This window comes from Oncorhynchus keta, chromosome 28 (genome assembly GCF_023373465.1).
Source record: "Oncorhynchus keta strain PuntledgeMale-10-30-2019 chromosome 28, Oket_V2, whole genome shotgun sequence".
Taxonomy (NCBI): Eukaryota; Metazoa; Chordata; class Actinopteri; order Salmoniformes; family Salmonidae; genus Oncorhynchus; species Oncorhynchus keta.
Window position 1 is genome coordinate 46,238,478 of NC_068448.1, and position 26,930 is coordinate 46,265,407.

General features: G+C 39.7%; 1 protein-coding gene across 1 annotated transcript; it reads right to left on the reverse strand.

Moving 5' to 3' along the window:
- Window positions 1-9,318: 9,318 nt before the first annotated feature.
- On the reverse strand, window positions 9,319-25,250 carry LOC118361493 (39S ribosomal protein L15, mitochondrial-like). Its single transcript, XM_035741473.2, has 5 exons — window positions 25,065-25,250; window positions 13,687-13,844; window positions 13,275-13,440; window positions 12,854-12,977; window positions 9,319-9,736 (listed from the first exon to the last, which is right to left on the reverse strand). Exons 1-5 carry the CDS (start codon window positions 25,167-25,169, stop codon window positions 9,399-9,401), a joined length of 891 nt encoding a protein of 296 aa, XP_035597366.1. The 5' UTR covers window positions 25,170-25,250; the 3' UTR covers window positions 9,319-9,398.
- Between the last annotated feature and the right edge of the window lie 1,680 nt (window positions 25,251-26,930).

A 26,930-nucleotide genomic window follows, 5' to 3' on the forward strand; every position in this document is an offset into this window, starting at 1 on the left:
TTGTGTGTGACAGTGGCCTATTTCAAGTCGATTCATCTGCAGGCCTATAATACAATAGTCTATTGAGCTAAAGCCATCTTGGACATTCTGGGGGTTTTCATGGGTTAGCACAAAGACATATCCAGTATGTAAAAATATATACGTAAGAAAAATATGAAGCCTATTTTAAACAGGCCTTTTTGACATCTTGGCCATGTTCGTGTTGCCTTTTTCCGTGTCAGCCATTGCCGTGTCAGGTTTTTCAGAGTGATAAGATTTGCACAGGAAGTCCTAAAAGGTCAGGAAGGAAAATCTATTGGAGTTGTGTGGGACAGTACAACCCCCCAGGGAGCTAGGGCGAGCTTGTTTTCATATAAACATGTTTCATTTTAACAACTCGTGATATTGTTCATGAACTCACAAATTTAGATATTAAAATGACCTCAGTGCGTCAACAAACCCTGGCTGTGAAGCGTAGCCTTTGAGTTCAGTCAGTATTCCTTTTGATTTGCAATTTGCATGACTGGTCTATTACAGAAAAAGGCCTAACATGATAGAATTCATCTTGGTTTCATATGATAATCCCACTCCATTGATACCACATATGAGTATACATCCCATCAACTTCAACAAGAGGCTAGTGTCATTACAGCAGTTTATGCAGATGTAGAATCAACAAGACACAGGCGAGCGCCTGTCATCCATTCTGGTTTGCACCACCTGTCATGTTTTGTTGTGGCTAGGCGTTGTGGAAAATACACACCGCACAGCAGTGTCTTCACTCATTTAGGCCTTCACTTGCACTGTTTTGCAGTGACAGATGAATTGCTGAATATGTCTTCAGGCCCTGTATAAAAAAAAAGGTAATGGAAGTTGACACCTTGATCAAACAGACGAGTCAGTTCTGATGTTGCCTCGGTTCAGTCAATAGCAGGGTGATCAAGGTTTCTTTTTCTCCGAGATGCTCCTCTTTTAGACTCTTCAAAGTCAAAGATCAGTCTGGGCGTCGGCGCAACGAAACTTTGAGCCCTGAGGTGTATGTTTGTGAATCGATATAATGTATGTTTGCTTATTAGACAGTCTAATGATAACAGAACGAAGTAATCGAATTTAGGCGCTCCAATTAAAGCATAGGCTGATGGCCACACTAAATATGTGTTAGTTGGCTATAGCCCGATTTGTTAAAATTGATCTGGCCCCTATAATTAAAGATGTCAATGACATTTTGTCACATACTGCGTTCATGACCTCTCACAGGGTTCGTTAATCAAGATTATGCGCTTGACATTGCATATGAAACTAAATTATTTAACCCAATAAAAATAAAACATAGTTAAACAAATATATCCTTATTATTTATTAGCGTACTTTAGAAGCCTAATATTAGCCTAATAAGACACATAAAACATTTTATTTTATCCACACAAAATGTATTGCAATATATTTTAGGAAATATTATAATTAAGGTTGGAATCCACATCCGAGTGTTAAATAGCACACACAGGCAGCGGTTGTGTGAAACCCGCTAATGGTTTGAATTAATTAGCTTGAATGACTCAGCATGAATACAATAATATTCGTTTCGGTTGACATTTCTGTAAATAATGTTTGACATTCAAAATAGCGTATCTTATTTCCCCCCTTATCTCTGATATCTATTTACCTTTGGCATTTACTGGTCAGAAAATAAAAACGTGATTTATTTTTTTATAGTTGTTCCAAATGTTCATTATATTCTTAACCATGATTTTGTTATGAATTGCAGGTAGATGTGTGTAATCCCATTGGTTTCTTAATACATTAATGGATGGCAGTTGACCCACAGTAGGCCTATCATTGCATTGTTTCATGCATGCCATTGTGAGTGTTGAAATCCAAACAGCTAGGGACAGTGATGTTGCTGAATGGTCACTATAATGTTTGAATGGGGATTGTTCTCTGAAGATTCCCCATCACAATGTTCCATTGTATTGGACAGAAGTCATATATGAGACACTCCTGAGACACTCTCTGTCTTCAGTCTGATTTGGAGTGAGCCAGGATGGCCCAGGTGGAGCGATCAGCATTGGGGGTCTCCAGGGGTCTCCACTACAGTCTCTTCACCCGAAGAGCACCTTCTCTGGAATGGGTCACCTTCTTCATGGATGTAAGAACAAGGATTCCTGCTATGACAGTGTCTTGGATGTGGATGAACCTAGGACATGCTGGAGCCAATTCTGTCCCTCGATGGACCAAGGATGTACAGTACAGTTGGAAGAGGAAGCTCTTTGGATGGGTCAGAACAAAGATTCTTGCTATGACACAGTCTTCGATGTGGATGTTCCTACACTATCCATAACCTAGAAAGGTTCTTCAGCTGTCCCCATAAGATAACCCTTGAAGAAACATGTTTGGTTCCAGGTAGAACCCTTTAAGGCCCAGGTAGAACTCGCTTGGGTTCAATGTAGAACTCTTTCCACAGAGGGTTCGATATGGAACCCAAAAGGGTCTACCTGGAACCAAAAAGGGTTATTTTATTGGGACAGCTGAAGAACCCTTTTGTAAGCTGTGTAGGATATGCTGGAGCCAATGCTGTCCCTCAATGGACCAAGGACATACAGTACAGTAGAAAGAGGAAGCTCATTGGATGGAGTGACATGAGGCTGATAGCCATGCGTGGATATAATTATCATCACCACCAATGGGACTATTTTGTTTTGTGTCCGTGTGGTTTGCATGCAGGGGTTACGTTTGCATGTGGTGGAACTGAAAGTAAAATGTTCAGATCCTACTGTTCACCATCTCCCATCCTAGGACCATCTTCACCAACTATACTTTGAAGCTCTGTGTATTAAAGTAACTCCAATGACAAATGTGTCACTGCAAAAAGGAGACATAAAGAAAGAGCATTTCTAACAAGAGGATGTTTGTTGACGGAGCTCTTATAAAAGAGTCCCATGTGGAGATACAGGTGAGTTTCCTCACAGTGGTTCATCATAGGAACCTGTGATGAGGTTTGAGCTGCATTGGTTCGTGATACTGTGTGAGAGGGAGTGGAGGGGGAACCTGGTGACTTTTGTTCAGACTCCTAGTGTATTGTATGGGCTCAGATACACTGTCAAGCTAAGGCACTATTCTATGTAACAGTCGTGTTCCCCTCCTCTCCCAATTCAATTCAGCAGGCTTGCCCCCCTCCTCTATTCCTGCACCCAGTCAGTGCTAATCATGTGTCTGCGCACACACCACATAGACCCAGGTCTCAGCCCTGGGTGCTAGCCCCGGCACTTGGGATAGCTGAGACGATTACATGCCCCCTGGGGTGGCGGGGCTTAATGTGGTCTCATTAGCTGAACACAATGATGTCCCCACCTCTCAGAGCAGATAACACACCAGACCCCAAACAGAACTTACAACAGTACAACCACATCCTCAGACCACCAAACCCTGGCTGGCTAATGTGCTGCAGCAGCAGGGACCAGACACAGAATGGGTGTATTCGGCTCCATCATTTTTGGGATAATTTCATCATGATTATTGCTTTATTAGGGTGATTTGTGCTTTTACATACATTTGAAATAGCACATCTGCTTTTCCTCAAGTTTTGTTTTCAACATTTAGTTAAACGTCCACATCTTGGTCACTGAAATAAGACAAAAGGATAACAAAATCAAGGTATTTATATTACGGTGTTGTAATACATTCAGTGATGAGGAAGTACATCTAAACAGTATAACCCGCACCTTTGCGAGAGCACAACACAGCTGGTTCAGAAGAACAAAAGACACCTCTAGAGATCCAATAGGAACCAATGATGACTCTGTCCATTGTGTCAGCCTACTGTGTCACGATGCAGAAACAAACATCAGTGTTCATATCCCATGAACCGATTCAAACTTTATTCCTCCCTAGTGAGTTATCCATAAGTGTCTTTCCCTGTAAAATGCATTGCTCAGCAGCTCTGAAATACACTATTGAAGGAGGCTTCAAACCTTTCGAGTCAATTCTATTCTTTGCAAATTAGGAATTGTATTCTGGACCTGGCTCTCTGATAAGACCCTTATCTGTTGAATTGAGTGGTTTGTTTATTGTCCGGGCTGTTGAGCTTTGGTATTTGATGAAGTATTGTATTGCCACAGCGGGCTATTGCACTACATCCAATACAGGCAGTCTCAGTCACTGAGCCTCTCTGCCGTTCTACCCAAGCACTGCTGTCGTGGAAACTGTATCTCATCATGGTCCTATGCAATGTGCCAGATTCTCATCTTTTACCCAAAGGTAAAGACTTGTCCCCTAGTGAGTGTATAGCCCCTTGATCTGACCCACTGCTCCTCCCTGTTCTGTCCCCGGTCTTGTCTGTGTGATCTGCCCATTGCCCAGGTCCCCTGGCAGACAGACAGATAGAGCTCTAATTGTCTCTAATTATTAACTGGTCTAGAATCAGTATCAATGCATAGCCCTCACTAGACCTCTGCGATACCATGATATCTGTCTGTCCTAGATGGCCTACTCAGAGATAGCAGATAAGTAATCACAATGCTCTGATCTGGTCTGCTCGGACAACGACAATATTTGAATGTTTAATTAGATAGTGTGAACTGGGCAGACTATCAGACTCAGACATTAGGTTATTTGTAGCACAAGCCATGGTAAATGCTTGATAAACTCACGGCAAATCTTTTTAGTCTGAAGTAGGAGAAATGCTAGACCACTCGATTGACAGGCCATGTGAATGAAGTTTCGAACAAATGTTTAGTCGGGCTAAAGTGTCATTTAGTTTAGTCTAAAACACTTAAGTTTACTATTATACAAATGTGGATGCTTTCTGCGTAGATACTTTAAATTCAACTTGAACTCCAGACCAGGGATTTCAGAGAAACCTCTCAAAATTTTAAACAGTCTCTTCTTTTTTTAAAATGTTCAGACCTGATCCAGATTAAAAAGGATTTCTGTTGCTTTGAAGATAAGGACTGCAGCTCTGCCATAAACAGTAATTGTGTAGTTTCTTTCCTGTGGTGTGATTTATTTAAAGTATTATGCTGTAAGGTTTCAGGCTTGTTTTCCTGGCAGGGCCTGCCATGTGTGTACTGTATCTACTACGTGAGTATGGAGTTTATTATTGGCAACAAGATGCCAATCCTGAGACCCCCCCCCCCACATACCCAGAAAAACACTCATGATGGCCTTCGAATTCGAATATGACATTTGTGCAGTATATACAGAAATAGCATAAGACATTTACAAACGCTATAACTAAATGCGTAGTAAGATTAGGACATTTTACATTTAAGAAATTAAGTTGTACACTAAAATTCCCCTAATATTGCAAATGTAAAAGTCTAAAAGGATGTTCAGATCTATTTCACCTTTGGCAATTGATATTACAAAACACCCAAGCAATTTGATTTACATACTGGAAGATAATGCAGGTAAAATAATACAAATAAATATGAAGTTATTTATGGAGAACACATATAGAAGAGGCCGGGGAGTATGACTTTTCTGATGCCATTTATTCTGGAACGCCAGTGGGACAGTATGTTGTACATTCAATAGCTTACATCTGTTGGGAAGAATATGTACAGACGACTACACAGTATAAATATGCGTTGTTTAAAATAATGTATCTGATCAAATTCAAATCATTAGGAATGATGAAGAAATTAAAGGTGATTAACTATATGGATGTTGTTTTGCATGTGCACATATTTCCGATTGCATCAAAGAAGCCCTTTAGTCAGATGCACCCCCAGTTCAGAAAACATGCACTCTAATGGTGGAATTCCAGAAATGTGATGTGGAATACCTTGTCCCCTTCCTGTCTGAAAGGGTGATCATTTAGATAACAACCAGGAAGTGTTTTTTGAGCATTACATTAACATCATGACATTTTTTAAATACCTTTTACGTTTCAGTCAGCTTTAGAGCATAACAGGGGCAAAACGGCAAGTGTCTGCTTCAGATTGTGTTCCAAACAGGGGGTGTAGAATCATTCCAATGCCCAGGCCAGGATACAGCTGCCTATGACTAATTTAAAAACCCCTTCTCAATCTAAAGCAGGCCTTTTCACATGTAACACACAGCATGCATCTGTTTCCTGTTTTCATTCAGAGTTTTTATTTTCCTTATTTCCCCCTCACCTGTTGGGGTCTACGTTCCTTCCATCGTGTTGATCATTGGTCTATCTCAGTAAGGGGACCTAAAGCACCGCCAGCGGATGTGATCATTACAGCACTTTCATCTGAGACTGCCGTGCGGACATTAATCAAAGTCAATACATTAGTCAAAGTGTGAGCTATCCCAAGGCTATCCTATCCCTCTTCAGTGTATACCATATATACAGTACCAGTGAAAAGTATGGACACAGCTACTCATTAAAATGTTTTTTTCTTTATTTTTTTTACTATTTTCTATATTGTAGATTAAATAGTGAAGACATCAAAACTATGAAATAACACATATGGAATCATGTAGTAACCAAAAAAAGACTTCAATCAAAACATATTTTATATTTGAGATTCTTCAAAGTAGCCAACCTTTGCCTTGATGACAGCTTTGCACACTATTGGCATTCTCTAAATCAGCTTCATTAAGTAGTCACCAGGAATGCATTTCAATTAACAGGTGTGACTTGTTAAAAAGTTAATTTGTGGAATGTCTTTCGAGCCAATCAGTTGTGTTGTGACAAGGTATGGGTGGCATACAGAAGATAGCCCTATTTGGTAAAAGACCAAGTCCATATATGGCAAGAAGAGCTTAAATAAGCAAAGAGAAATGTCAGTCCATCATTACTCGGAGACATGAAGGTCAGTCAATCCGGAAAATATCAAGAACTTTGAATATTTTTCAAGTGCAATCGCAAACACTATCAAGCGCTATGATTGAACTGGCTTTCATGAGGACCGCCACAGGAAATGAAGACCCAGAGTTACCTCTGCTGAAGAGGATAAGTTCATTAGTTACCAACCTAAGACATTGAAGCCCAAATAAATGCTTCACAGAGTTCAAGTAAGAAACACATCTCAACATTACCTGTTCAGAGGAGACTGCGTGAATCAGGCCTTCATGGTCAAATTGCTGCAAAGAAACCACTACTAAAAAAACACTACTGAAAGGACACCAATAATAAGAAGAGTCTTGCTTGGGCCAAGAAACACGAGCAATGGACATTAGACCGGTGGAAATCAGTACTTTGGTCTGATGAGTCCAAATTTGAGATTTTTGGTTCCAACCGCCGTGTCTGTGTGAGATGCAGAGTAGGTGAACGGATGATCTCTGTATGTGTGGTTCCCACTGTGAAGCATGGAGGAGGAAATGTGCTTTACTGGTGAAACTGTCAGTGACTTATTTAGAATTCAAGGTACACTTGTGGAGTGCTGCATCCACAATCACCCAACCTCAGTCCAATTGAGATGGTTTGGGGTTGAGTTGGACAGCAGAGTGAAGGAAAAGCAGCCAACAAGTGCTCAGTGTATGTGGGAACTCCTTCAAGACTGTTATGTAGAAAATAGTACAAATAAAGAAAAATCATTGAATGAGAAGGTGTCCAAACTTTTGACTGGTACTGCACATACAAAAATATGTGGACACCCCTTGAAATGAGTGGATTTGGCTATTTCAGCCACACCCATTGCTGACAGGTGCATAAAATCGAGCACACAGCCATGCAATCTCCATAGACAACCGTTGCCTCCTGAGTGGTGCAGTGGTCTAAGGCACTGCATCGCAGTGCTAGCTGTGCCACTAGAGATCCTTGTTCGAGTCCAGGCTCTGTCGCAGCCGGCCACAACCGGGAGACCCATGGTGTGGCGCACAATTGGCCCAGCATTGTCCGGGCTATGGAATTGTTTGAACGGCAAGGATGTCCTTGTCTCATCGCGCTCTAGCGACTCCTGTGCCGGGCCGGGCACATGCACGCTGAAACGGACGCCAGGTGTACGGTGTTTTCCCCCCGACACGTTGTGGTGCGGCTGGCTTCCGGGTTAAGCGGGAATTTTGTCAAGAAGCAGTGCGGCTTGGCTGGGTCGTGTTTCAGAGGATGCATGGCTCTTGGCCTTCGCCTCTCCCGAGTTTGTACGGAAACAACAAAAAAACGGCCTAACTGAAGAGCTCAGTGACTTTCAACATGGCACAGTCATAGGATGCCACCTTTCCAACAAGTCAGTTTGTCAAATTTCTGCCCTGCTCCAGCAGCCCGTCAACTGTAAGTGTTGTTATTGTGAAGTGGAAACATCTAGGAGCAACAACGGCTCAGCCGCGAAGTGGTAGGCCACACAAGCTCACAGGTCGGGACTGCCGAGTGCTGAAGCATGTAAAAATAGTCCGTCCTCGGTTACAACACTCACTACTGAGTTCCAAACTGCCTCTGGAAGCAACATCAGCACATTAACTGTTCGTCGGGAGCTTCATGAAATGGGTTTACATGGCCGCGCAGCCGCACACAAGCGTAATGCCAAGGGTCGGCTAAAGTGGTGTAAAGCTCACCGCCACTGAACTCTGGAGCAGTGGAAACAAGTTCTCTGGAGTGATGAATCATGCTTCACCATCTGGCAGTCCGATGGACAAATCTGGGATTGGTGGATGCCAGGAGAATGCTGCCTGCCCCAATGCATAGTGCCAACTGTAAAGTTTGGTGAATGAGGAATAACGGCCTGGGGCTTTTTTTCAATGGTTCGGCCTAGGCCCCTTAGTTCCAGCGAAGGGAAATCTTAACGCTACAGCATACAATGACATTCTAGACAACTGTGCTTCCAACTTTGTGGTAACAGTTTGGGGAAGGGCCTTTCCTGTTTCAACATGACAATGCCCCCGTGCACAAAGCGAGGTCCATATAAGAAATGGTTTGTCAAGATCGGTGTGGAACAACTTCACTGGCCTGCAGAGCCCTGACCTCAACTCCATCAAACAACTTTGGAATGAATTGGACCGCCGACTGTGAGCCAGGCCTAATCGCCCAACATCAGTGCCCGACCTCACTAATCCTCATGGCTGAATAGAAGCAAGTCCCCACAGCAATGTTCCAACATCTAGTGGAAAGCCTTCTCAGAAGAGAGGAGGCTGTTATAGTAGCAAAGGGGGGACCAACTCCATATTTAATGCCCATGATTTTGGAATGAGATATTCGACGAGCAGTCGTCCACATACTTTTGGTCAAGTAGTGTGCGTAACCTAACCTCAATTTACTCCTCCATTCACTATAAGCATTGATCATTAAGCATGGTGCCTTTCTTACAGAGATGTACAATAGAAATACATTATTTTCAGATTTTGGGTGAAACGCCCCTAAGACAAATGAGAGAACCATGGCATTAAATTATGAAAATTTAATACAGTTGTGTTGAAAAAGCTGAATCCGTTGACCAGTTATGCTAAGAGACGTTTATTTTAAATCACCCATCATGACATTTATGTATATAAACTGAGCATGTTTATGTTAATCATTTTTAAGAATTGTAATATTGGAGCAGTTTGTCGTCAGTCGGTTTCAGAATCTTTTTCTCCGTCATGTTGACCACCCAGCCTGGCGAGAGGCCAAAGAAGATCTGTCTGGGGTCCTTCCTCATAAAGAGCATGTGGAACAACTCGTCTTTGGAAATGTCCGGTAAAATGTAGCCATACTTCTGGGCCAAGGCTATCCGTGCTTTTTGAATCTTCTCTGGGTCTGCCAGGTAACCACGGTTGGCAGCATCTGTGTAGTACGGGACCATGTCCTCCCCAGGCAACATTCTCTTTGGAATGGGCTGTCCACTTAAGAAGAACGGCACAGGCTTACACAGGACCGCTACAGACAGAACAAATACAGAGTTACTACCTCTCCAAGTGTAAAATGTAAGTGGTGTCATAGCAAGATGATTCAAGTTTTGGCTGAATGTGTTTCTACGGAGTAACACTTTACAATAGGGTTCTATTTATAAAGGGTTTATAAAAGGACTTATTATTACGTAAATGCATAATAAATCATTAATAAATAGGTTATAACAAAACACCTCCAGCTATTAACCATTTATAAATGTACTTACAAATGCGTTGTATATTCATGCAACCTTATTTTCAACAGTTGCAAAGTTAAAACAATAGTTATTTTCTCACTTTTGGGTATGATGCATTCTTGCTCTTTTCCAGCAACAGAAATGATTGGTTTTCAGACCAATGGTCAACTCCAATGATATGTCTGGTCGAATCCCAGAGCTGACAAGGTAAAAATCTCTCGTTCTGCCCCTGAACAAAGCAGTTCAGGGGCCCACTGTCGATTAAGGCAGCCCCCCGCACTTTAAATTTAAAAAATACAATTAGTACACTTATTTATTCAAGGAATGAAGGCTTCATCTCAAGATCACAAGCCAAGATCACAAACTACTGGTGCAGTTTGCTGGTTTCCGAAAAACATGTTGGCACTGACATCATGTGACAGTGCGTCGTGAAGAATCATGATGGACGTGGCTATGAGAAAGGTGCGAAGGCCAGACCAAAAAAACTGCGCAAAATAAACGTTCACAAGATACAAATGTTGACAGCGGAGAAAGGGTCAATTCTCTATGCAATTTCTTTCAGTTTTGAATACAGAAGTTGTCCTGGATGATTTAGCATGCTGCTCAGCTAGCTAATGTTTGCTAGCACATCTGTCCTGCCTACATAGCTAGGAAACGTTAGCTTGCCCGCTAGCTAGCAGTAGATAAAACCTAAAATTGATTTTTGAATATAGACATTCTGCTAGACGATTTAACACAATATAATCTTTGGCATGATATAGCTAACTAAATAAGTAGATCACGTAGCTAGAAAAAGACACCCCCTGTTTTAAGACTTAACTTGCTAGCTAGCTAGTGTATTAGCAAAAAATGTGGTAACTACCTAGCTAAGCCCTTTCATCAGTGTCAACTATTAGTGTTGACAAATAATGTTAAACTCTAGCTATTATTATTAATATTATTAGCTAGCAGTGGATAACATAATTAGCTAAGCCTAAATGGTAGAAATTATGATAATGCTGGTAGTAGAGTAATGTAGCTAGCTAGTGTCTATGCTAAGTTGCCATAAATTCCCAACTGCCAAGTTTTCTGAACAAAAACCACATATATATATATTTTTTTTTTCCATTGTTGGACATAAGACTGTTAAAACACCAGGAAATCAGCTCCAAGTGATTTTAATGTAAAAAATATGTTCCCAAGTATTCCCACGCATAATAGAGACGTGATTGTATACGTGATTGTAAGCAAGGTTTGAAATTATGTTTCAGTCAAACATTATATCAGTTTGGGCCTCTTGCAGTCAATTTGCAGTTTACAAATTACTTGGAATTCTGGCCCCCCGACCATCTGCGCAGCAAAAACATTTGCCCGCGCTGAATCTAGTTGATGATCCCTGCCATAAGGTCTCAGACTCCAGGATGGGAAAATGCTTAACAAGAAAGAAACAGATGAAGACACAGAAGGGGACTGTGTTGTATTTTAAATAGTTAATCTGTTATACATTCCTATTCTGACTTGTAAATGTTAAAAAGGGGAGAACCCCCCCCCTGTTTATCCAAATTAGATAGGCTACAGATTTGAGTCCCCCCCAATGTATCCTTCTATTAAATTAAATGTTATTCTTAGTATGTATTGCATGTTTGAGGAGGTTATATACTGTTATAAAATGTTTGTATCTTGACATTAATAAATGGCCAGAAGGTTTCTTTCTTTTAAGGTATATTTTTTGAAGATATAAATATTGGTAGGCCTAGCTCATTAATAAATGGTCAGTAGGGTTCCACTTTCTTTAAAAGGTTCTAGATCTGTCATTCTCATTTAAAGCAAGTCTAATAAGTGGTACATTTGTTCTATGCGCGCTATTTCTATGCTTCCTGTTTTTACCTTCATTTTTATACACCAACTTCACACAGCTAAAAATACGATATTCTGGGTTATGGGAAAAATATTTTACAGCGACCTAGATGGTTCAATGATTGTCTACACAATGAATGCTTGTTTTGTCACAAAACTGAAATTAGGCAACCAGGAAATGGCAGAGCGATTTCTACGACGTTTAAAGGAATCTTTTCAGCAGTTATAAATATTGGTGACTAATTTGTTATTGGTCTGTGGATTGACACTTTAAAATAAGGTATAATTTGAGCAGTTATAAATGTTCATAGATCTGTTACTTAAAATAAGGTACACTTTTAGCAGTTATACATGTTGGTAAATCATTCATAGATTTGAGAGTTCACTCAGAGTTTAGACATACTTATAGGACAGTATTGGGTACTCATCACCACATACATGAGAGAAGATAGCACATAGTTAAGCATGTTCAGTCAATTAATTGTGGGTATGAAGACCAAAACAGTCCATGTTGTGAGAGGATATATCTTCCACTGTTACACAGACCAAAGATATTAGGGTTACCGTTTCACACCAGAGCGTTCACCATACTTGGACTATCACAGAGAAGTGGTAAGTGTGTGTTGATATAATCTGGTAAGGGGTAATAATTTAATCATGTCCTGGAAGTAAATTTGTCCAGGGCATCAGGGTTTCAAACGTGGGCCAAGACACATGAAAACAAAGCTTGTCTGTTCCTGGGACAGAGCACCAATGCATCACACCCAAAAGTGAGAAAATAACTATTGTTCAACTATGCAACTTTTGACAATAAGGTTGCATAAGGGTTCATCAATATATGCATTCGTAATTGCATTTATAAATGGTTAATAACTGGAGGTAAATATTGCCTCACTATTTGGCAAACACTGACCAGTTATTTATTTTGACCAGTGCGATATAACCGTTTATTAATAGTTTAATGCATTTGATTAAATAACTTAACATAATTATAACCCCTTTATAAACACTTTACAAATGGAAACTTCTTGTAAAGTGTTACCTACTACGACATTACCATCACTACTACTCACCGAGACTTCTGGGGTCATAGAAACCTGTAGTGACGATCCCTCCGTTTCTCTCAATGGCAGCAATGGCCTCCTCAGACGCCATCTGAACTTCTATGTTGACTTTCGCTGCAAAGATACCAGCACCCTGATAACACACACAATTGGATGAAAGAATAGAGAAAATAGATTTTCAATCAATACAGAACAAACCTACAGAACAGGAAAAAAAACTGCCTCTGGTCTAGTATAATCACACTACAATCTAATTAGCTAAATACTGCCCCCTACTGGCTAAATATATGTGCACTAAATAACAGATAAGTAACCAACTTGGTGGGATCGTGTTTCATCCCCAAGCTTCCGTAACAATGAATTCACCCCCAAATCAAGCGGAGACACAGTCATGACAGCTCATAGTTGTAAATGTAGCCAATGTAAATACCTCGCCAACAAGCTGAACACCATAGTCCCTCTTCTGGGGCTGGATGGTCACTCCCCTGCCGTTGACCAGCTGTGTCAGGTCAATGGGCTGAGTGGGGTCAATCCGGCCCAGGTCAATCAGATACTGCAGCCTGTTCAAGGTCAGTGGCTGGTACTGAGCCCTTCGACTAGGAAGAAAAGCACACATTTGTGAGCATAATCTCCTGTCCCTAAACAAACGGCTATAACGTATAGAAAATGTGATTGACATCAAGGCAATAACAATTACAGTACAGAGATACAGTATGAAAAGCTACAAAGCCTTACTTTGTTGCTTCTCAGACTGCATCTCTGTATTGGAACGTTATGCCCGTTTGATAGTATGACCAACAGAACATGGCGTGTTCAACAATGCACATGGAACAACAATGTACCTGTGTCCCTCATTGTAGCCGTATTTGGGGATGGCTAGATAGAAGGGAGTCTGACCCCCCTCGAACCCCAGGCGAGGTCGGTTGCCTCGCTGCCTCTCCCCTTTGTGACCCCGGCCACTTCTGTTTCCTCCATGTTGGCCTCTGCCTCGCTTCTTCTCCTACAAAATGATAGATGAGACAGAATTTGATTCACATTATCAGTGTTTGTGCCATTCTTTCTTCACTATTAATGTTTCATAATGTAACAATTGACATATTACATAGTAATCAAAAGTCAATTATTTGTCATTGTCACAATGAATTCATGCAATGAATTAGCTAGATTGGTTATATCACATTATCTGGCATACAAATATTTTTTATGTCCATTATTTGGCGGTACCAGGGCCTCGTTTCCCAGTTGTGATGTAACTTAAGCATTACAATGATTGTTCCAGATATAAAGTTGTTTCTTAAATAACGATGTAAGTGTTTTTCCCAAACAAACACATGGAGAGAACGTTTGCTATGTCTGTAGTTAGACCATGTGTTGCTACCAATAGGATCAAAAGAAAAGCAGTGCTGCTCTCGGATCAGCTTTCACTATTCAAATCTTTCCTTTCCTTAGTAATTATAATTACTCCACAATATTGACGACGGATCAGTTCCTAGAGTGATATTACCACCAATGGCTGCAAAAATTGAGGCGGCTTATTCTAAATGCTTACCCTATATTAATGCATTAAATTAAGATTTGGCACATCATTGTGCACATGTTGTTATACATCATGAAATATATTTAGCCAAAATGTACAAACAGTATAACAGAAGTAATTTGAATGAACATAACATTTATTTTAATTTGATTGAAATGTGCAGTGCATTCGGGAAGTATCCAGACCCCTTTACTTTTTCCAAATTTTGTTAAGTTACAGCCTTATTCTAAAATGTATTAAATTGTTGTTTCCCTCATCAATCCACACACAATACCCCATAATGGGGCCTCCTGAGAGATGCAGCAGTGTAAGGCACTGCATCGCAGCCCCAGGTTCAATTGCAAGCTGTGTCATAGCCAGCCGTCAGCGGGAGATCCATGAGGCGGCGCACAATTGGCCCGTCATCGTTAGGGGAAGGTTTGGCCGGCCAGGATTTCCTTGTCCCATCGCACTCTAGCGACTGCTTGTGGCGAGCCGGGCACCTGCAAGCTGACTTCGGTTGCCAGTTGTCCTCTGACACATTGGTGCAGCTGGCTTCCGGGTTAAGCGAGCAGTATGTCAAGAAGTAGTGCGGCTTTGGCAGGGTTGTGTTTCGGAGGATCTCATTATTGTAATATTTTTTTAAATATTTGATGATGTCAACAGCTGGTATTCAACAGAGAGAGATGCTCTGACATATTCAGTGCACTGAATTCAGAACGTTATATAACCTGACAAAATGTAATTTAAATACAAAACAAATAGAGTGTAGTGATATGAATATCTGGTTAACTGGTGGAACCAGTGAGCTAGGTAGCTAGTAAGGAAACCTGAGCTTAAAGAAAGAACTGGACTACTCTAAACCGAGAAGGTTGTGATCAATATGATGAACCCGTATTCACATTTACAAACCTGGTGATACAAAACGGGGTGAACGTAAAAATCACAAATCGACTTATTACTCAAGAGTAATTTAGCCAACTCTTAGCGTTATCATTTAATTTGTAAAGAATAGGACGAAATCAACGTCAAGTCAATGTAGCTATCTACCTGAGCACAGCGTTTTCAAAAACATTCAGTACTTTCATGACATTCACTTGACCTCCTTGTATCTCTAAACGCCAGGGGTTTACAAAACATAACTAAAAGAAAAGCACAGTTTTTATTTTGTAAATACTGTAATGTAGATTTAATTCTACTCCAGGACACTCCCTCCTGCGATTCAGATTCTAGCTTTTGGAAAATACAATGGAGAAATACTGTTTATTATAGTCACGGGTCTAACCACTCAGCTGGTACTATTACGTTGCTTCATAAGTTTAGAGGTGATATTTCAGAGTTTGGTGTGTCCAAAGATGGGACATGGGTACAAGATAATGCTTGTTTTATTATATGCAATTTAATAATTCTCAAACAATTCTCACACCACAAATAAGACTTTATTTTTTGGATCTTGCTGATAGGCTTACTGAGCTGCAAAACAAGTATACAAATGCATGGCTTATAAAAACTGGAGACTTTAATGAAACACCTGATAACTCTTTAGATAGATTTCCACCTAGAATAGCTCTGAGATCTCAGAAAAGTGACATCATCACCTCATGTTGCAGTAAACTGACCATGGTTGATACATGGCGTTTCTTTAAAACAAACTTAAAACAAATACACCTGATGTAATAGGTCAATGATGGTCAGATCCAGAATTGATCTGTTTCTCATTTATCCCCCACTTGTACAGTATGTACAAGTAGTAAGTCATAAACACGCTCCTTTGACTGATCATACAATTATTTTTATTGACGTTAGAATGTTTTGAAAATTCCAGGGGCATTCGAGGACACTGGAAACATAATAATTCACTCCTAAATGATCCGGTCTTCAACAAGAACAAAAAAGAACTTGATCATAGACTTGTTTAATTCAAATGATTTAGAATCAAAGCATGGAAGTGGGAAATATTTAAATTCAAAGTAAGATCTATCGCCATTACACACAGTAAGGAACTAAAGAAGCAAACATTTTTGAAAGAAGATGAGCTTATGAATAAATTGAATGTTATTTTAGAAAAGGATACCCTTTCAGCAGAGTTAGAATGAGATTTGAATACAGTGTCTCTGTGTTCACATCTCTGGAATAGAACTAGATCAAATGTACATGGATTTAGTTAAAGGGCCCTTTATTAGATCTAGAGCAAAAATTAGAGATGCTCTTAAATCTATGAAGAAAGGCAAAGCACCTGGAACAGATGATCTTTCTGTGGAATTCTATTGACTCTTTTGGGAACATTTAGAGGGACCAGTATTCAACATGTTCCAAGAATGCCTAGCTAAAGGGTGAGATGATAAGTACCATGAAACAAGGGCTTATTTCCTTAACACCAAAACCTGATAAAGATCCCCTTTTCATAGATAATTGGAGACCTATTACATTATTAAATACAGATTATAAATTGATAACTTTGGCATATGCTAAACATATATATATATTTTTAAAAACACCTTGTTAACGAAGCCCAAACTGGTTCCATGAAAGGTCACCACATCAGCTGTAACATTAGGTTAGTTTTAGACTTGATTGATTACGCCGATTCAATTGAATCAGAAGCTATTATTCTATTCCTCGACTTTCGTAAGCATTTGATACAATTTAACACAAATTCCTAATGCATTCATTGTACACTATCTCGGTCTCCTTATTAATAGTTCTATACATATCTAGATGATATAGCTATTTCTAAAAGACAAGGATCAAGTTACTAGTACACTTAATATTATCAAATCAGTCTCTTCTGCTTCTGGTCTGGAACTTAAGTTAAATAAAAGCTAAATGTTATTCATACATAACTCAAATTATGAATCTGCTGAGTATATTCCAGTGAAGGATCATGTGAAATATTTAGGGCTGCACATGGCAAAAAAAAAACGTTGTCAGTCAACATCTCAATTTCTCTCAGAGATTAAAGAATACAAAATCCATCTTTAATAACTGGCCCTAGCCTGACCTCTCAATTATTGGAAGGTTTTTATTGTCGAAAGTAGAGGGTCACGTTTTGTCTACCATGCTCAATCCCTATTTGTAGTGGATCAAACAAGCAAGGATATCAACAAAACTTTCCTAGACTTTATATGGAAAAATAAACAATGCAAACTTAAGAAGTCTGTAATATCGAACCAAAGTGCTGATGGTGGGCTTGAAGTACTAGATTTGATTGATATCAACAATATCTTTAAAGTAAACTGGATTTTTAAAAAGTATGCTTAGCTCTGAATCTATATGATACTTCATTCCCTGTCATATTTTTATGAAATTGGGTGGTCTTACATTTGTGGAAATGCAACTATTCTCCAGCAAAATTACCCATCAAACTCTCCAAATTTCATGAAAAATACATTTTAGCCTGGAAATGAAGTTATGTCCACAACTTCTCCCCACAAGGCACTTTTGTAGAAAGACACTGTTGTTAAAAACAAGTATTTGTTCTTGATTTATTTGATAAAAAAGGAATTATTCTCTCTTATAGAAAGTTCTTAGAAACATATAACTTCCAAATACATCAAATAATTTAATTCTATATGTAAAGCAATACCTTCAGGACTTAATTAATGAAATATAATTTGTGTTTAGGAGAACATGGCAAGATAGGTGCACAACTTAGTGCATTCAGACCCCTTCCCTTTTCCCAAATGTTATGTTACAGCCTTATTCTAAAATGTATTCAATAATCCCCCCCAATCTACACACAATACTCCATAATGACAAAGCCAAAACAAGTTTAGACATTTTTGCAAATCTATAAAAAAAAAAAAACAGAAATACCTTATTTACATAAGTATTCAGACCTTTTGCTATGAGACTCGAAATTGAGCTCGGGTGCATCCTATTTCCAATGATCATCCTTGAGATGTTTCTACAACTTCATTGGAGTCCACATGTGGTAAATTCAATTGATTGGACATTACATGGAAAAGGCACACCTGTCTATATAAGGTCCAACAGTTAAGTCATGTAAGAGCAAAAACCAAGCCATGAGGTTGAAGGAATTGTCCGTACAGCTCCGAGACAGGATTGTGTCGAGGCACAGATATGGGGAAGGGTACCAAAACATTTCTGCAGGATTGAAGGTCCCCAAGAACACAGTGGCCTCAATCATTCTTTAATGAAAGAAGTTTGGAACCACCAAGAACCCGATGGTCAATCTGACAGAGCTCCAGAGTTCTGTGGAGATGGGAGAACATTCCAGAAGGCCAAACATCTCTGCAGCACTCCACCAATCAGACCTTTATGCTAGTGTCCAGACGAAAGCCACTCCTCAGTAAAAAAAAAGCACATAACAGTGCACTTGGAGTTTGCCAGACAAGATTCTCTGGTCTGATGAAACCAAGACGGAACTCTTTGACCTGAATGCTAAGTGTCACATCTGGAGGAAACCTGGCACCCTCCCTACGGTGAAGCATGGTGGTAGCAGCATCATGCTGTGGGAATAATGAACGGAGCAAAGTACAGAGATATCCTTGATGAAAACCTGCTCCAGAGCGCTCAGGACTTCAGACTGGGGCGAATGTTCACCTTCCAGCAGGACAACGACCCTAAGCACATGGCCAAGACAACGCAGGAGTGGCTTGGGGACAAGCCTCTAAATATCCTTGAGTGGCCCTGCCAGAGCCCGGACTTGAACAAGATCGAACATCTCTGGAGACTTGAAAATAGCTGTGCAGCGACGATCCCCATCCAAACTGACAAGAGCTTGAGAGGATCTGCAGAGAAGAATGGGAGAATCTCCCCAAATACAGGTGTGCCAAGCTTGTAGTGTCATACCCAAGAAGACTTGACTGCCAAAGGTTCTTCAACAAAGTACTGAGTAAAGGATCTGAATACTTATGTAAATGTGATATTTCAGTTAATTTTTTAATACATTTGCAAAAAAAAACTTTTGTTTTGCCATTATGGCGTATTGTTTGTAGATTGATGAGGGGGAAAAACAATATAATCCATGTAGAATAAGGCTGTAAGGTAACAAAATGTGGAAAAAGTCAAGGGGTTTGAAGACTTTCAGAATGCACTGTATGTTAGAAGGTTGCCCCGTTGGATAAGAAATGTAGTAAATGTAGAAACTCCAAGAACAAGATCTCTCCAAGAGGGAAATTCTTCTGGAATGCATTTATTCCTCAAATTAAATGCAAGAAAGCTTGGTTGCTCCCTCACAAATTTTGTATATCAAATGAAGTAAAACAAATTGACTTTAAAATCTTGCACAAAATATACCTTTGCAATAACTTGTCTAAATTCACGGACTTAGAGCAGTGACTCTCAACTGGGGGGAGTGGGGGTCATGACTGGTGTTAATTGGTCGCGGGAATATGCAAGAATATACACATTTTAAAAAAACTATATTTTGAAAGGTAACCGCCGCACCGAAACTTTTATTTTGAAAGGATACCGCTGCACCACTTATTGTTGCTGACTTAACACAAGCAGTGCGTCCATAGTGGTGAAATGGCTAGCTAGCTACGTTCAGACTCTGAAGCTTTTTACGCTGCACTCACTGACCCAATACAATAACGTTCTCCCCCCCACACACATTTCGTTACACCCGCAATAGCATCTGCTAAATGTGTGTATGTGACCAATAAACCTTTGATTTGACACACAGATCCAATAAAAATGTCATTCTGAAACATTGTTTTGTTTTAAATGTGACACGTCCAATCAGATAATACAGATATTCTTCTGACAGCTAGCTTGATTGATAGCTAACTATGCAGACATGTTCTGAAGGCATTGCACAAGTGGATAGTTGGCTGTCATTTAACTCATGTAGCTATAGCTGTCTGAGTAAAATCATGGACAAGTTTTTAAAACGTGCAGCTCCCTCTTCATTTACTGCTGCTTCCAATGTCAACAAGGCAAACAACACGGTCCCTGTCAAGAAGAGAAAATACCTCTTGACTTCATCAAATATGGTTTCACATAACATGTATAGAAGAGAGGCAGGGTGAGGACAGACTGCAGTGGGTCCTATGCAATGAGCTAGCTAATGAGAGCATGAAACCCTCCAAAATGAAAAGGCATCTGGGCACCAAGCATCCAAGCCACAAAGATAAGACAGTTGACTTTATTTTTTAAAAGATATGTCAATATCTGGAGGCCTCACAAGATTAATTTAACAATGTATGCACGGTACAAGAAAAGGCAGCTTGCCTTGTGGCCCAGCATATTGCTAAGAGCAACCTGCTGCATTGACATGTGCACTAAAATCGTGGGAGAGTCAGCCACCAACAAACTTAAAACAATACCCCTAGCCAATGACACCACGAGGAGAATCCAGCACATGTTTGAGGACATAAGTGGTGCAAAAAAAGTATTTAGTCAGCCACCAATTGTGCAAGTTGTCCCACTTAAAAAGACGAGAGAGGCCTGTAATTTTCATCATAGGTACACTTCAACTATGACAGACAAAATGAGGGAAAAAAAATCCAGAAAATTACATTGTGGGATTTTTAATGAATTTATTTGCAAATCATGGTGGAAAATAAGTATTTGGTCACCTACAAACAAGCAAGATTTCTGGCTCGCACAGACCTGTAACTTCTTCTTTAAGAGGCTCCTCTGTCCTCCACTCGTTACCTGTATTAATGGCACCTGTTTTAACTTGTTATCAGTATAAAAGACACCTGTCCACAACCTCAAACAGTCACACTCCAAACTCCACTATGGCCAAGACCAAAGAGCTGTCAAAGGACACCAGAAACAAAATTGTAGACCTGCACCAGGCTGGGAAGACTGAATCTGCAATAGGTAAGCAGCTTGGTTTGAAGAAATCAACTGTGGGAGCAATTATTAGGAAATGTAAGACATACAAGACCACTGATAATCTCCCTCGATCTCACCCCATGGGGTCAAAATGATCACAATAACGGTGAGCAAAAAATCCCAGAACCACACGGGGGGACCTAGTGAATGACCTGCAGAGAGCTGGGACCAAAGTAACAAAGCCTACCATCAGTACCACACACTACGCCGCCAGGGACTCAAATCCTGCAGTGCCAGATGTGTCCCGCTGCTTAAGCCAGTACATGTCCAGGCCCGTCTGAAGTTTGCTAGAGAGCATTTGGATGATCCAGAAGAAGATTGGGAGAATGTCATATGGTCAGATGAAACCAAAATATAACTTTTTGGTAAAAACTCAACTTGTCGTGTTTGGAGGACAAAGAATGTTGAGTTGCATCCAAAGAACACCATACCTACTGTGAAGCATGGGGGTGGAAATATCATGCTTTGGGGCTGTTTTTCTGCAAAAGGACCAGGACAACTGATCTGTGTAAAGGAAAGAATGGATGAGGCCATGTATCGTGAGATTTTGAGTGAAAACCTCCTTCCATCAGCAAGGGCATTGATGATGAAATGTGGCTGGGTCTTTCAGCATGACAATGATCCCAAACACAATGATCCCAAACACATCGCCCAGGCAACGAAGGAGTGGCTTCGTAAGAAGCATTTCAAGGTCCTGGAGTGGCCTAGCCAGTCTCCAGATCTCTACCCCATAGAAAATCTTTGGAGGGAGTTGAAAGTCCGTGTTGCACAGCAACAGCCCCAAAACAGCACTACTCTAGAGGAGATCTGCATGGAGGAATGGGCCAAAATACCAACAACAGTGTGTGAAAACCTTGTGAAGACTTAGAGAAAATGTTTGACCTCTGTGATTGCCAACAAAGGGTGTATAACAAAGTATTGAGTTAAACTTTTGTTATTGACCAAATACTTATTTTCCACCATAATTTGCAAATAAATGTATTAAAAATCCTACAATGTCATTTTCTGGATTTTTTTTCTCATTTTGTCTGCCTTAGTTGAAGTGTACCTATGACGAAAATTACAGGCCTCTCTCATCTTTAAGTGGGAGAACTTGCACAATTGGTGGCTGACTAAATACTTTTTTGCCCCACTGTAACGCACCAGGCATCAGAGTGCAAACGTCCATTATGCACTGCAACTTGATGAATCCACAGATGTGGCTAACCATGCAATTCTAATGGTCGATGTCAGACATGTCTGGGGTAATAACTTCGAGGAGCGGGTCCTTTTTAATGCTGATTTGCCCACCACCACCGCAGAGGCTGTCTTTAACACAATGGATATGTGCTTGGGCTCCGTGGGACTTGCCTGGGGTGGGTGCGTCGGTGTGACCACTTATGGGGAAGCTGTCATGACGGGAAAGCACTCCGGAGTATTACAGTGGATCCTGGAGAGCACACCGAGGGCGATGTTGAACCACTGCTTCCTACACAGGGAGGCATTGGTAGCGAAGGACATCGTGCCTGAGCTCCACGCAACTCTCCAGAATGTGATCAAGTGTGTCAACTATATCAAAAAGAGTTTGACGAATAGCAGGTGTTTCCAGGCCTTCTGCAGGGATATGGGGAGCGAGCACCAACAGGTGCTTTATCAAGCAGAGGTCGGCTGGCTTTCCAGGGGTAACGTGTTGGGTCGCTTTTATGAGCTTCAAACATTTCGATTGAGAGGAATGGCTCGCGCAGGTTGCCTACCTGGCGGATATTTTTGATCATGTGAATTCGCTCAATGTTTCAATGCAAGGGAGGGAGGGGGCACAATCAATTTGATGAAAGGAACAACATGGATTTGCAGTTTGGGCAAGTTTCTAACAGGAGGATTGACATGTTTTCCAATGCTGATTTTGAGATTAAGAATCTGACCAACATAGCACATCGTGATACACTGAAGAAAAAAAACGTTAAACAGCATCTTGTCACGCTGCAGGGAGAGTTTTGCGACTACTTCCCGGTGGAGAACAGGAGACTAGACGACTGGACATGGGAAGCGTCACGTTGCCAAGCAACGAAAAGGATCTGCTGGTGGAGCTGTCATTTGATCGCGGACACAGCCACAGTTCTGGTGCAGAGTATCCTGCTTTCGCCTGTAGTGAATCAGCACTGCCTATCTGTGTGAAAGTGGCTTCTCTGCTATGGTCGTGCTGAAAACTAAAAGCAGAAACAGACTGGACAGCCAGCACGACCTCTGAGTTGACCTGTCAACCATCACTCCAGACTTCAATACATTTATCAATCTGAAGAAACCCCCAGCTTTCCCAATGATAGGCCACACACACAATAAATAAATAGGTTAATGAGTTATTGTTCACTATGTTAATTTTTATTGTTCATTAATTCTGACATTTATATTACATTTTATTTAACTGGTTAAAAACGTACACCTTTAAAAAAAACTTTAAGGTTGTGAAACTATTCACATGGTAATTGATGATTACGAATTCCTAATGTTTGTTGTTTTTTATATTTTAAACACTGGTATGTGTTGCTGTTCATTAACATTATTGGACTGGTTTTAATGTCATGTTCTGAGTCTGATCATTTATTACACCCCACAGGTGAACTGGTCGCCTAATTAAATGGCTTATTCTCTTGAACTGATAATACATGTTCTCTCAGTTAATCCAGGCTGCATCACATCCGGCTGTGATTGTGTCCAATAGGGCGGTGCACAATTGGCTCAGCATCGTCCGGGTTTGGCCGTCATTTTAAATAAGAATTTGTTCTTAACTGACTTGCCTTGTTAAATAAAGGTTCCTTTTCAATGATTTAGAAAAATATTTGAATGACTTTAATAGCAGAATAGTACACCGTGAGACAGTCTATTTTGCAAGTAAAGCCTGCCCAAGAAGGCAGCTGCAATACAACATTACAAAATGTAATCATCAACAGTCCATAATATTGGGTCGCGACTCAATTGTCATTGTCAAATTTGCGTCCCCAAGCAAAACCAGTTGAGAACCACTGACTTAGAGGACATATGCCTTTTCTGTGATAAAGAAGGGGAAACTATTATACACATTTTTTATGAGTGTGACTCTGTGAAGTTATTTTAAGTATTTAAGAGTTAAGGATTTACATGTTTTATTTTATTAATAAGACCAATGTATTCAAATGAAAACCAAACTTCTGAATTGGTCATTCATTTCTTAATTCTCTCTGGTAAATTTTATATACACAAACACAAATATTTTAAATCTGTCCCCAAATGCAATATATTTCTACTTCAAATCCAATATAATCTCTAGCATTAGTCAATACCAAAAAAAACACTGTATTCTTACAACTCTATCATAGATTTGTATCCCTTGACCTTATTTTAGGCACTTTAACTTTTAAAAATCAATTGTTATTTTATTTTTTATATTAATGTTATTTTATGTTTCTTCAGAGAAAACATACGTGTACTGATATCCTATGTTTTTGTGGTTACTGTATTGTAATTTGAAATGTAATAATAATAAAAAGAGGATTTAAAAAGAATAAAAATAAACATGCTTTGACATGAACATGCTTAGCCATCTCGAGACAACTCCGATGTAAAGTGTTTTTTCTCAAAGTTGCAGGGATGTCACATCTCCTATTTATAACAGTACACTCGTAACAACTCAAGCATTAGGAAACATATGTTTGATCAAATAAACCTCACGTAGCAAATAAGCCATTATATTTTGTTGTTGACCAAATTCGACAGCAATAACTCCTTGCTTGGTGGGCGAAAAAACGCCACCTGTTGGAGGGACAGATTTTACGCCGAGTTGGGCCCTCTTTTCCTCTTCCTCTCTGGCTATTCTAGCCATGATAGCTAGCTTGCTAGCTTTTCAGAAACTTTTGGGCTAGCTAATAAACGCATACTTACAGCTTTCTTCGTCCCCGGTTCCGGTCGCAAGTTTGCTAATGTAATACGAGGCAAATTCTGCAAAATATCTAATGCCTTCCCACCAGGTTTTTTGGTAAAAGACATTGTCCTCTCCACATGCCAGTGTTACCCAAGGACAAAATCAGGAACCATGGATGTGGCTCACGTGACGTGACACGATCCACATGCCGGAAGCGGAAGTACCATTGTTTCACTGATTTTTGGAACATCTAGATTTCCTACAGCTTGATTGGATTGTAATATTGTCCTATCCATATTTTATATATATTTTTTTAAATTATTTTTTTTATATCAAATCAATACATAAAGCACATGAGGGAACACAAGCATACATAGATTACAAACAATAGACAATCGAGCTAGGGGGTACAATATCACATTACAATTACACAAGGACCTTAAGGGACATGCATATACTTACAATTCTAACAGCTTTTTTGTTTGTACAGTATTTAACCATCTTAAAATACAGTTCAATTTCTTTTTGTAGGGTACGAAAATGTGGTTTTCTGTTTGTAAATTTACATTTGTGTATATGAAATTTGGCCAAAAGAATAATGAAATGAATTACATAAAAATGATTCCGCTTATTTCTATTGTATGTAAAGAATCCAAACAGTACATCTCTTCACAATAGTGTAAAATCTTCATAAATGTGTTCAATTATAAACCTAATGATGTCTTGCCACAGTTTTCTTACATGTATACAATGCCAAAAAAGATGCACAACTGTTTCTGGGTGGTCATTACAAAAGGAGCAATTTGAGTTGATGTTTTCCTTAAACTTCTTCATATAGTGGTTGGCAGGATAATATTTATGAATAATTTTAAAGGAAACTTCCTTAACTTTGTTTACAAGTAGGTATGTGTGTGGCAACATCCAAACTTTTTCCAACAGATATTATCAATAAATCCATTCCAATAAGGCATGACATAACGTATAGATAGATACAACATCCTGCTGAAACAAGGATCGTATCGCTCTGTTGTTGAATGGACCAAAAGAGAAACAAATCTTTCCTACTGATGAGTCAACAGGGTCAATAGAAGGTAGGCTCTGAGGGTCAGGTCTTGACATGTTCCTGAATAATAAAGCAACACCTGGGAATGGCATCTAAAATAATTGCAAAATCTTTAGGTGTTACAGGGACCTTGTAAAGTGATAAGAATTCTTTATAACTGAGTAAAATACCCTCTGCATTTACCAGTTGGCTCACCAATAGGATATTATCTCTGAACCAATATTCTAAAAACAGAGAGGTATTTTTATACAATATATCCCGATTATTCCATATATAATATCTGTCTGGAGAAAAATTGTGTTTATAAATTAAGGACCCATGACAAGAAAACCTGCCGATGAAAAGCAGAAACTTTGTCAATATTATAATTGCAAAACAACATGAAGTTAAGGCCACCAAAAGTAGAGAAGACATGATGAGGAATAAAATTCCAGATAGAAGTGGGTCTTCTTAGGAATTGTTTTATCCAATTGATCTTGAAAGTATTATTTAAAATAGTAAAATCCAGAAAATTTAGTCCACCATTCTTATAAGTGTTCATTACAACAGTTGTCCTAATGTAATGGGTACGGTTTCTTCAAAGAAAGTTGAAAAGCATCTGGTCTATCTCCTTGCTTATTTTACGGTCAAGATATAAAGATAGAGCACCATATGTTAGTCTAGAGATACCTTGTCCTATCCATTGTGTTTACCAGTTAATCAATGTGTACTGCGCTCGCTCTCTGCCAAACTGATGCCCGCGACTACGTAAACAAACTGTACCCTCATAACTATCGCAAATCATAGGGCCAAGGGCGATACAAATTGAACGCTTTCTTCCCAT